The sequence below is a fragment of the Montipora foliosa genome, chromosome 2 (genome assembly GCF_036669935.1).
Source record: "Montipora foliosa isolate CH-2021 chromosome 2, ASM3666993v2, whole genome shotgun sequence".
In the NCBI taxonomy this organism is placed as follows: domain Eukaryota; kingdom Metazoa; phylum Cnidaria; class Anthozoa; order Scleractinia; family Acroporidae; genus Montipora; species Montipora foliosa.
In genome coordinates, this window is record NC_090870.1 from 48,407,648 (window position 1) to 48,419,638 (window position 11,991).

The window sequence follows — 11,991 nt, forward strand, 5'->3', positions numbered from 1 at the left end:
TAGTATTCATTCATTTTTATTTTTGCTATATTCCTTAGTAAAACATATCATTTAATTCCTTTCGTGTAAAATAGTAACAAAATTGATGCCCAAGGAAATGATTACTTTAAGTTCGATAACACCACGAACCTCGAAACTCTAGTTTGAAACGACATCGACCGACAAATTATAAAATTTATATTTAAAAGAAATTTATACATGCCACAAATATAAAATATTCGTTTTGAATAGTGATTAAGTTTATAATAAAGACGACTTATCCGATTGAGACGAGAAATACATAAATTCTGTGCAGATCATGTTCAATATCACAGACGAGAAATTCATCTTATTTTAATTCGTTTTTCAGGACTTCTTCTAGGTGAACCAATAGACAAATTAAGAGAATACAAAGTTTCCCACATAATTTCCCTAAACACTAAGTTAATACACGGACGAATTATCCCCGGGGAATTATCCATTGGTATAATATTGTCGAAAAATAGACTGTGCCCCCTGCAACCCCAATTCGAAAATACCTGCCCTATCCTTATGGCATACTCAAAATTGACAACATCATCCGCGGTATATAGAAGTAGTAGTGCCGTCTTCTTTTTGGCTAAGTCGCCTGTTCTTATCTTAGATCGAACCAGGGATTAATTGGCTCTTCAAATAATGACTTCTTTTGTTCGGTGAATGACAGATTCTGCTTTTAGAATAAACTTGGCGTAAATGTTTGTGAAAGGAAAAACGCCGCCATGAACAGGTCAGGAACCTATTCGTTTGTACGTTAATCAGGCAAAATTGGTACACCAACACGTTGTATCCTTTTCAGTTTCTCGGGTTCTTGTTCTTCAGTTATTGTACTTGGAACACCAGTTGGGGAGTGACCAGGACTTACTCCGGTTGAGATCTTTCTAGGTGTGGTTTGAGACGGGTGTATTTGTGGTCCATGTCGTGGATAGTTATACTGAGGGGACATCAAGTTGTGACCGTCTAGGGATTTTGACCGATACCATGCCGCTCCATTGGTGTTGTAATCCTCCTTTGGAAATGCAAATTGTGATGGCTGTGGGTTGTTTTCCATCTCCCATACATCGCTTTCCCTTACAGGCATCAGTACATTGCCACTGGACTTTCTCCTCCCATCTTTCCCTCTTGCCGGATGAGGAGCTGTCATGTACCCCATAGGATACTGTCCAGTGGCTTCATGTGTTCTTGGTGCGATCATTCCCAGTCTGACCATTCTCTCCTCGGCGACATTTGGTGGTTCTGGTCGATACGGTGAGAGGACAGGCATGCTTCCTCGCTTCCATTCAGAGTCACTATAGGACCTAATATATCTATTTCCAGTAGAGGATCGGGATCCGTCAAGTTCTCTCGAATACCTTGATAGGGACCTCCCAACAACGAATGGTTCATTTCCGGCTGCTCTTGTTAGAGTACTTGCTCGCATCTCTTCCGGTGGCCTTTCTTTAAGAAACCAGTTGGAGTTGTTGTTTGGGGAACCCAGGGGCAAAGTATTCGATGCATTCATACCCATAATGATTTGATCCTGCTCAAGACGAGAAGACAGTCTTCGCAATCGATTTTCACGTTTTCTAATCCTGTCCTTTCTACATAACAGAAAAAAAGAGAGTACAGTATCAATCAAGAGAGTAAATCTTATTTTTCAACACATTTAATTGTTGTGATCCGCATAAAGTCACCTGAAAGAGAGACAGCTTAGCCTCGTTTCCTGATCCCCTCTCTCTCCCTCGAGGAAGATTATAATTTTAAAATTAATTATCTTTTTCACCCTCGAGGTGTCCTCTCGACGACATGAGTTGAAAGAAGAAGACTCGTAGTGTTGAAGGAAGCATTTATAATAATATCCTTTTTATTAAGATTAGTGCGAGGTTGCACCAAATCCTACTGTCTGACTGTCTCGTTTTTGCACTTGTAATTGCAACACGTGTAACCTCGATCTTACATTCACGAGTTATGTAGCCAATACAACTGCCATTCAGAAATTTGTCCCTTGATGCACACAAAGGTACTCTGCTAGAGCTGATAGGCATTATCTTAGGCACTGTCAACCTCAATCTAGACCGTAAACACTACAACAACAACAACATGCTTCCGAACAATTAATGAATGTGAGATTTCATTTAAAAGCCTCCAATCTGGAGTGGGCTTGATTCCAAATCTTTGCAAATAAGTTCCAGGCCTCTTGGGTGGCTTTGAAATATTGTACAACTGCCCCTTCATTTTATACCAAGGCCCTTTAGATTCACGATTCACGTAAAACTAGCACTTCACATTACACTCTAATCAGTTAAGCCCTTTGGTAATGCCGCTCTTAATCTTTTCAATATGAAAAGGAGGCAGTGTAGCCCTGTGGTAAGGGCGCTTGTCTTGAGATCGGGATATCCCGGGTTCAAGACCCGCTCTGACCACTCGTTGAATTTGATCCTTGTAGTCCCTGGTTCAACTTCCCAGCTGCACTTGTAAATAGCCAACTGGTTTGCCTCCGGCCAGTCGGGATTCTTAACAGTTGTTGGTCTGTTGTGTCGTTTCGTTGTGTTTCATTGGCCCTGAAAAGCCCCTATGGGGAACGGTCAGTTAAGTATGTATTGTATTGTTTTAAGCGAAAGAACGAAAATGGTCACGGTAAACAGTGCATTCACTCACAAGAAAGAGTGGAAAAGATATATGTTGTACGCTAAAAAGCTGATAAATAAAACTTTTAGTACCTTGCCCATAGAGTGCAAAATACAACGATGATACATAGCAGAACCAATATTAATGCGGCTAAGCCAGCGACGAGGCCAATGAACCACGGCTGCTCTGTCAATGAAACCATGGCAGTCCTGTGAATAAAACGAAGGTGCATGAATTGAGTACTGAATACTTAAATAGGCCTAAGGAAAAGACACTCAATAAAAGGGAAATTTTGTTCACACACGTTGTTATTTAGCTTGAAGCTTGAGGAGCCGTTTATGGAAAGCACAATTCGAGTTCACACGACAGGAAACCGAACTCGACCGCTGAAAACTGCGGCTATTTGCGAAGTCTGATGGAGTTAGATGTCAACTCAAGTTAATTCTGTGTTGGCCAAAGGGGACTCCAATCTCGAGGTACCTGAAAGCCAATCTAGCTCTACGACCACTATGCAACGCCGGCAAATTATAATTCGAATTGTGAACACTGTCAATACAAAAGCATATCTTGGGGCGAATAAATTCCATTAATTATATCATCGAATGGTAAATACATAAACTCATAAAGATAATTCGTTCCTTGGTTAGATCACTTTATGCAATATGTGACAGGGCCTTGTTAGTTAAGAGGCCATTGACTTAATTTCTACGGAATTTCGCCAGATATTTTAAGTTTCATTCCAAATAAAGAACGTAATGAGGAAGGCAATAACTTATCGTATTTATTTTGCACACGAATGAAACAAAAACAAAGTGATTAAACTGCGATGATACTTACATCTATCAATTCATATTGGTTTTTTACAGCGTGATAGTAAAATCAGTTTCTAACTGTGTCTAATCTGAAGAAGCTATGAATACGACTGATTCTTAGTGCTTACGCGCACTTTTCTGCCTGTGCTTTAATTTTGATCTCAATATTTTGCACACTCCGAGGTATTCTTAAAACAGTCGATTTTTGCTAATTCGCTGAAAAATATCCTGTAATTTGAACGCGATTGCCATATTGACATAAGCATTCTCTATATTGTTGAATACAACCGCGACACATTTTACCATTGTTTTCCAATTCTATCGTTTTCACTATCCTCAGTGCTAGCAGATACGAACCGGTCTTTCAAAGATTCCTCGCGTGAGAAATAGACGTATCCAGAAACAATTGCAGCAATTCTGGTCCTGGCATAGCTACTTTAATTTCTGCTACCATAGAGTCCATCATGTACCTGAACCATGACTTGTTTCGTTTTAACATTCATTAAACTTACGCAATTTGAGCAAGGTTTTGAAAGTCTACTAACCTTTTTGCAATCACTACCAATAGACTGACACTCAAAACGGCCTGTTATTGGGTTCAGATCTGCGATACGATTTTACAAATGATTTTACCACTTCGTCATATATGTGTGTACGTGTGTTAAATTTTTGTCCAAGTGGTTCTGAGTATCCAAATCTTAAAAATATCGATAAACAACGTGCAGGAATTCCCATCGCATTAGCATAGAGCTCCTGATTTAATTGTTAAGTCGTGGCATAGTAAAAATAGTGCTGCTCAGTGATGTTCTTCTGGGAAACTAATCAAGTAGTGAGAGTCCATTTCTGTTTCCAGTCATGCCGAGAGGTTCGTAAAGAGTTCTCGGTTGCTGCTATTCTGTTCCCTATTTCTCCTTCATAGGTAAACAAATATAGGAGTGCTATGCAGGTTATTTTGCAAATGGCACTTTTCCACATGTGGCTGGACAAAGGCTTCGATACACTCGTCAGTCGTTTCGCCCTTAAAATGCTTGCCGCTTAGCAAATTATTGCAGTTTGCAGATTCGCAGCATGAGAAGTTTGCCATCTCAGGAGAACGCCGGAAATTGCAATAATCGTTTGCGTGGTTCTAAAGATGAAACAAGTGGCATAGAATGAAAGCATGAAAATCGCATTCGGCAACATTTAAACTTGTGTTCCGAGCTTCTCGGGCATGGATACTGTTGATAGATAGAATCACAAGAATCCTCATCTGTTGAGCTTACCATAGTCATAATATTTGCAATCAATTTTTACTTAATTAAGTTGATATTGCTGGGCTAATTTATTGTCACATAAAGGGATTTCTGACCGGTGTTGCCAAACAACTCTTGACTCAAATTCAGTGATTGACAAAACTGCTTGTGAAAGTTATTACCTCATTGTTACACTACATATAGAAAGGGGTTGTAAATCGAATGACAAAGAAACAAAAAACATACTTATACGGCGTGTATCTACAGGTTGTCTAATTCTTAAGTACACCAAAAATCGACTCTCTCTATTAGATGCAGACTCAAGAAAGAAACCTTGAAGTTGATCCCTATTAGCTGACAAAGCGAAGCGGGATTGCTTGGCCAATCCCTTGGCTAAAAGAGACAAAAAAGACGCAAACATTTTCTAAGCTTAATTAAAAACAATAAATTGAGTTAAACAACAAACAACGGACTTTTCCTTTATATTTTCGAATCTCAGGAGTCAAACCTTTAGATTAAAATACATCTCCCTCGTTTAGTATTTAAACTTTCTTCTACTTTCACGAAAAGCGTTGAGCAGTATCTTTGTCGGACAAATAACACATTGTCTCTGAGATCATCCTCTCGATTAGCCATGCTAGTAGCAATTTGGATGATCCCATCCGCGCCACTCTATCTAAATGTTACACTTATTAGTTATCTTACTTCTGTTATGTTGATTAATCAATCTTCAGTCTCGGTGTCCTTGTGATGATACTGAATTGAGTTGAATTGAATAAACAAATTGTGTTATGTCAAATTATCAGTATTCTAGCAACTGCCACGCAAATTGCTTGGTGTTTTGTCGTCTTCGTAGCCCTTAGTTGAAATGTTAGGGAAAATATCACTAGTAATATTCTGTTGTGCCAGCCTTTAAAATTCCATGATGTCATGAAATACCTAACAAAGTTTGGTTATGAAGGAAGAGATACCCCCTCGCCCTCACCTTTAAAAACAAAATGTTGGCTGGGGAAGTGGGGGAGGGGGAGGGGGGAGGGGGGGGGAGGACTTGTAAAGAAGGAGGGGGTGGTGTTGGTGATGACTGATTGTGACCTCACCAAGGTGAAACGTATACTTGGTATAATTTGCATAATAATAACGTTTAGTTCCCAGCGGAGAGACAGGTTCATCCAACATGGCCATGATGACGGCAAACCAGCAATACGTGTCCCAACACTTTTGGTGATTTTTGAATCCATCGAAAAATTCAATTTCTCTTCGCAGACATGCCAAAACTACTGAGTTTTCGTCGTGTTAACAAACTGACAAGTTTCTAAGGGTGCCGCCGTCTCTTCAAATGTGGCGTCAAGGTCCGAATCAACCTCGACGAGGTTACCTGTTACCTATCTTCTTCGTGCCATGTGGCACATAAGGGCTCAACACAATCCCGCTAACCATCTCTGTCAGCCGCTGCCATTTGTACCTCACTCCAGTTCTTCCATCCCGCTTTTTCTCTTTCTCTCTCCGCCGTCCTTCTCCATGTTGTCCTTGATCTTCCCGTTTTCGCCGCCCTCTGGGGCCCAGGTTAATGCAGTTCTGCAGTCATTGTTTGGTTCTTTCCTCATGATGTGGCCGATGAATTTCCATCTTCTCCCTTCGCACGTTCTCAGTGAGGACGAGGAGACCGAACTTATTCCGACGGAGAATCCAACTATTTTTTTACTTCGGAGAATTAGTATCTGTATTTCAAGATAGCTTTTAACTATGAATATGGTCCTTTGATTATTGCTCAAACTTTGTAAGTGATTGTGTAAATTAAGTGCTCACTTCTTGGTGTCTAAAAAATGATTCTTACGCAACAACACAAATAGACGAGTTCACGCTCTTGAGTGCATCATGGGTAATCAGGGCAAGATGGAGAGAAATTCAAAGCTTTATAAGGAAGTTCAAAACGATGAAAAGTATTCATGACATGCAATTTTTGGTTTTTTATTTTACAAAAAAGGAAGATATGCGCTCAAAGGTTCGGCAGAATAAATTTGGAAAGAATTATTTATTCAGCTCAGTTGTGAACATGAACTTATTTTTTTGGTTTATGAAGGCCAAATTCAATAAAGTCGAGTCATGTACAGTATATTTTGCTTTGAATTTCCTGCCATGTCGCCCTGATTACCCATGATGCAATCAAGAGCGTGAAATCGTCTATAATATATAGATTTCGCCAAGCCTAAAAGCGGAGCTCCCTGGTTATTTATTCTTACTGCCTGTAGGGGTTAATGAAAATAAAAGGTTTCGATGAATTGTCCGCGTTTTGATGTTTCCGACTAATGATTTATTAGATCATTTTCTTTGCTTTCTTCTATAGAAAAATTCATTGCCTAACTAGTGAATTCGACGGTACACCGATATCGCATGAATCACGAAGCGATGAGTACGATATAGATTTTCGAGCGAAATTTATTTTGGAATTCACCAGTTTGGCAATGAATTTTTCTTGAGCCGCATGAGTTTTAAAAGAAAACAAGCATACCCTCAGCGAGCGAATCGAAAGGAAAAAAGCATTTCAGAGTCAACTGTGAATAGCCAGCGAATGGGAATCACGCTACAATTAAAAGACATAAAAAAACTTTGTCACTTCAAAGTCAAAAAAGAGTTTTACTAATGTTCTTTATCTCTGAAAACCAGATCATTCGCATTTTGATGTATTTCATTGAAACAAGCCAGGTTTGCTTGGAACAAGAATCGGCAAAATACGGCAATGCAATCAAGAAAGGACGAACTTCAAACAAGATCCGCTCCAACACTTAAATAACGTTTAGGTGCTTTACGCACATTTTTGATAACACAAGCTGGCTAATGAAATTTCCTCCTAATTTTACGAGAACTCATTGCAATTACGTGTTTGTAACTTTAAGGGCAAAATTTTCTTGTCACCGTCGAGGCACATCGAAAACCAGTTGGGCAAACGGATTAAAAAAGCACTTGTTCGCTCGCATTTTAGAGCAAAACAAATAAACTTTTTATTTATGTCCAAAAGAGTACAGATAATAAGAATACATCTTCCAAACCGTTTTTCACCTGAACACGAAACGCGTTGACCGTGTAAGAACTACAGTTGACGTAGTATGGCCATGTAGCCGCGTCGAGCCACAGAAAGCGCGCGAGAAATGAAGCCTCGCTTATGTTTAGGAGAATTAACCTGGGTTGAGCCTGCAATCCAATCGAAAATCAGTACCTGGTCCGCGGTCAACTTAAAATAACAGCTGAACTCAGTGAGCTCTAGGCTTGAGACCGATATATGGTCAGGTGATACTGGTCAGCGGATACCTTGTTTTGACAGGTGTCAATTGATCAAAACATGGATGTCCAATATCAAAGATGTATGCTGTAAACTAGAATGATATTGGTCACATTGGCATACATGGAGGGGTGGACGTAGGTACGTACGGACGGACGGTCGATTATGTCATGGCTAATTTCTCGCCTCGATGGGTTACCATATTTTCTTAACTAAGGTGTTAAAGGCGACAATGCGAGGTATTTTCTACTTGCACAAATCCCGTAACACTCCTGCTTTAGTCCCCAAAAATTTGCATAGGTGTTGTTTTCGATTTCTCTCGGGACATCTTCACGTCCCAGAAGAAATTGCAAACAATGATTATGCCAAATTTTGGAGGGTAAAGGCGGTGTATTTTTGGGATTTGTGCAAGTAGAGAATAACAATGAGGTACAACAATTATTATCCTAATTGCTTCCTTTCTTCGGGTAAAATTTTTGGGTGTCTGCAACACTACGCCGGGAATTGCATTCAATTGAGGAAAAGGATTTAAGTAAAGAAACAGCTTTCGTAACCTGCTATTGTTTGGTATTGCAAGTAGCTTCTATTGTTTTTAAGTCTAAGTCATTGTTTCAATAGGCCATTTCCGAGTTCAAGTCTGCCTCCTCTTCAAAGTGAGTCTAACTGCGAAGTTTTTCTTATGAAAATCAGTTGTCATTCATACGTAAAGTAGAACTAATTACCATCACAAAAACTTTGCACTTAGACGCGCTTTGAGGAGGAGGCAGACATGAACATTTGTTCAGTCTTTTGTTTTTGGCTAGGGTAGCGAGCCAATCACATTATACGTTACGAGAGCTGCTACTTTATGAGAAAACACTCCGACTGAGAGCAAAGACATTAATTAAAGGAACTTGCATGGTGCAGCTGACAATTGTGGTTGATAATCTTCAGTGTATCAGTGGCCAATCAACCAATACCGGAGCGTAAATGGCAGAATACCAAATTATGTACTAATCGCGCCGATTGACCAGTAAATCGGATTTTAATTCACAATTCCTTATGAATTGCGGAAAAAAATCCTGAATAGAAAAGTACTTTAGAACACAGTACTAGTTCAAACAATTCTTATTGCGCTTACATTAGCGTAATGACTCAATATGTAGGGATATATCTCTACTAATGGTGAATATTTTGTATCTATGAAGACACGCAAACCGGTGTAGCTTGAGGTAAGGACGATCTGTCTTATGCACTTGCCTTATAAACTGTATTGCATATAATTAAACTTTCTTAAAGAACACCAGTTTCGCAGTTATCAAACAGACATACAGTGGAAACTGTGAATATTCTAGAGTTGATCATACACTTACAACGATATTTCATGCTTGCTTTGAATTCGTTCAGGATATGCGTCCTGCTTGGAATTTCAAGTGTTTTTGACTAAGTTGTAATTAAGAGTTTGATTGGATTTTTCGACAGTGTTGTCATATATAATTCATTTTGTTCACACCACAGGCTCTCGATGTAATGAATCATAATGTTAGCATTCTCTTCTTTAATAGCCTTTTAAACATTGGTTGTTTCGTCAAATTTGGTCATTGTTTGATAAAATTCCGACGTGAAAATATTTACTCTCAATCGTAAATTGTACGGAAATATTTCAGCTTTCTGCTTCACCATTTTACAAAATAATCCAAGATACCCAAAGTGAAAGACAACTGCTATTTTTCCTTATTTTACTTTACGCACAAACTAAGCATGAAATATATAAACAATGCTCGAAAATTATTTCACTTTTCTCTTCACGGTGTGACAGACATTTATAGACAACTATTACTTGAAGTGAAAATAAAAGCAATATATACCTAGTTAACTCCTCATAGTTAACGAATGGTCACGACACCGGGCAATACCACCTATCTTGTCGTTATTGGCTCGGAATTGTCTCTCTATAGCACTGAGCGGTGATCGAGATGTTTATTCTTCTTTGTAAACACGAACCTTCAAACTTGACACAACTATGACCGGGTATGCGACTGTAAAGCTTTGACAAGATCCTGACAACCTGGAGCACTTTGAGTTGCTTTGCCCATTTTTATTATAAATCGGGGTCATTTCTTCCCAGAATCAAGAGAAGATAGGGCAATGGAGCGAATTCACCATATTTGACCCTTTTCGATGAAATTTATTAGAAATCGATCAGTAGCTCTATGTCATACAAACGGAGAGATGCCGGTTTCGGTGTGTAGTATCGCTGCGTATTTTTACGAGTTGTGCTGTATTTTGACGAGCCCGTTTATCTACCCTTTAAGCTTTTTGCACTATATTTTTAGGAAGTGAATTGTAAACAACCGAGAACCTGTTACAGAGCGCGCGGTAAACGTCAGCACCAAAACTAGTCAAACCGGTTCACTACTGTACAATGACCAAATGTACAATGACTAACTGTTCAATATCGTGGAATATTTGTATTCTTTTCCTGCGATTTTTGAATAATAACTAATGCAGTTGGATAATAATACGTGGTTATTTCAAGGACGACGTCTCAATTAATGGTCAGTTTGAGTAAAATTGGATCGGGCGGTCATGGAAACCACTGATAAAAATAACCTTCGTAAGATGAGCGTAATCTAAAAATAACTTCCAAAAAAATATCATTGGGCAGAGGGATTCACTTTCTGACCTCATATTCTCTGTCCAGGGTATATCATGAATTGAAATTCTTCGCCCCACAAAAACTCATGCAGAAAATGGGCTTGCAACATGATCTAGGGTGACTCGGCGACTGGAACAGTAACAAAGGGCCTATCAATAGTATGAAAGTAGAATTGAACCTATAGCTTATATCTACAGGTTTTGTTGACAGGTTTCGATGTTGCAGGTTATACAAGTTCTTGCTTAACTAACCTGACCACGCTTGATTAAAAGATGGATAGGGTTGTTTACTCAATAACTAGCGGATTTACCAATTGAGTTATATATAATTCTGCACCGGACATTGATTTACCGCCGGAGTAAATGACGCTGTCCATCTTTCTCTCTCAAGTTCTCCAAGGAGTGCATGACTGGAGGCGTTAAACAGCTGTGGAGTATAGTTGAGAATACTTTCGTTCCCATATTCCTGAAGTAGTGTTCTAAGTTGTCATTCATCTGGCTAAATGTTTTTAATTGGCTTTTTCATTTCTTTCCGGCGGTGTCGCAGGCACTTTTGCCAGATCTTTCTGTTATTCTGGTTATAATTGAGCGATTCTTGATATCAGTCGTGCCCACTGAAATGCCGAACATACAGAAGGAGAGTGAATTCACACCGCAAATTCCTTTTAACATTTGATTTCCTCAGTGTGTGTAAATGACAACCTGGCAAGAAGGATCCAAGACCCCCATGCACCCTCGCCTCCGCACGTCCTAAGAGGGCCCATTGTTTTCCATAATTTTAGTGACGTAGTGCTCTCTCGTTCGCATAAGTCATTACTCTTTTTGCATCAGTTTTCTTGTTGCTTATTTGCTACCAATCCCTCGTTGACATGTCTCTGTTTTCCACCAAGTTCCAAAAGCAGGAGGCACACTTTTAAGTAAGACCACGTATAAAAACTTCTCCTGATAGGATTTCCAAACCCTCCTCAAAATCACATAAGATGTTCTAAAAATTCTCTTACATCGCTGCAAACAACTGCTTCGACAATGGCATAATGTAATTATCTGCGGATTCCCACCGAAGGAGCAGAATTTCAACAAAACATTTCGCAATTGCTTCCTCGATTCCGGGGAAGTTGCGTAGAGTCTGCAACACTTAAGTGTGATCTTCTCGCACAGCAGCTAAAATCAGGCAAATTCTTTGTTCTCCGGGGATAAAATTATCGCTCAGTCACGATAAATCATGGAGATTTCGACTCTGGGATTTTTTTAAACGACTCCTACTTGCACAGAAACCTTCAGTTTTGAAATAGCCACATAATTATAGGCAAAAACTCAAACGCAAACACTCATAACTAAAAGATACCACTTTTCCCACACAGTGAAAGATGTACACTCAAACCAATATTTTTTCCGCATTGTAACTTGTAAA

At 39.3% G+C, this 11,991-nt stretch overlaps 1 protein-coding gene across 5 annotated transcripts in view; it reads right to left on the bottom strand.

The window, feature by feature from the left end:
• Nucleotides 1–11,991, bottom strand: part of LOC137993379 (uncharacterized) — a 13,472-nt gene continuing 1,481 nt past the window's right edge. The window contains exons 1-3 of one of the 5 annotated variants that reach the window (XM_068839194.1): nt 5,372–5,565; nt 2,715–2,831; nt 1–1,595 (exon numbers count right to left, since the gene is read on the bottom strand). In XM_068839194.1, coding sequence (XP_068695295.1) covers nt 770–1,595; nt 2,715–2,824 — 936 coding nt within the window. In that variant the 5' untranslated portion in view covers nt 2,825–2,831; nt 5,372–5,565 and the 3' untranslated portion in view covers nt 1–769. Of the gene's footprint in view, nt 1,596–2,714; nt 2,832–2,926; nt 3,192–3,979; nt 4,706–4,912; nt 4,935–5,371; nt 5,566–11,991 lie in introns of those variants that run through there. The other 4 variants (XM_068839195.1, XM_068839192.1, XM_068839193.1 and 1 more) reach the window with 4 other exon arrangements.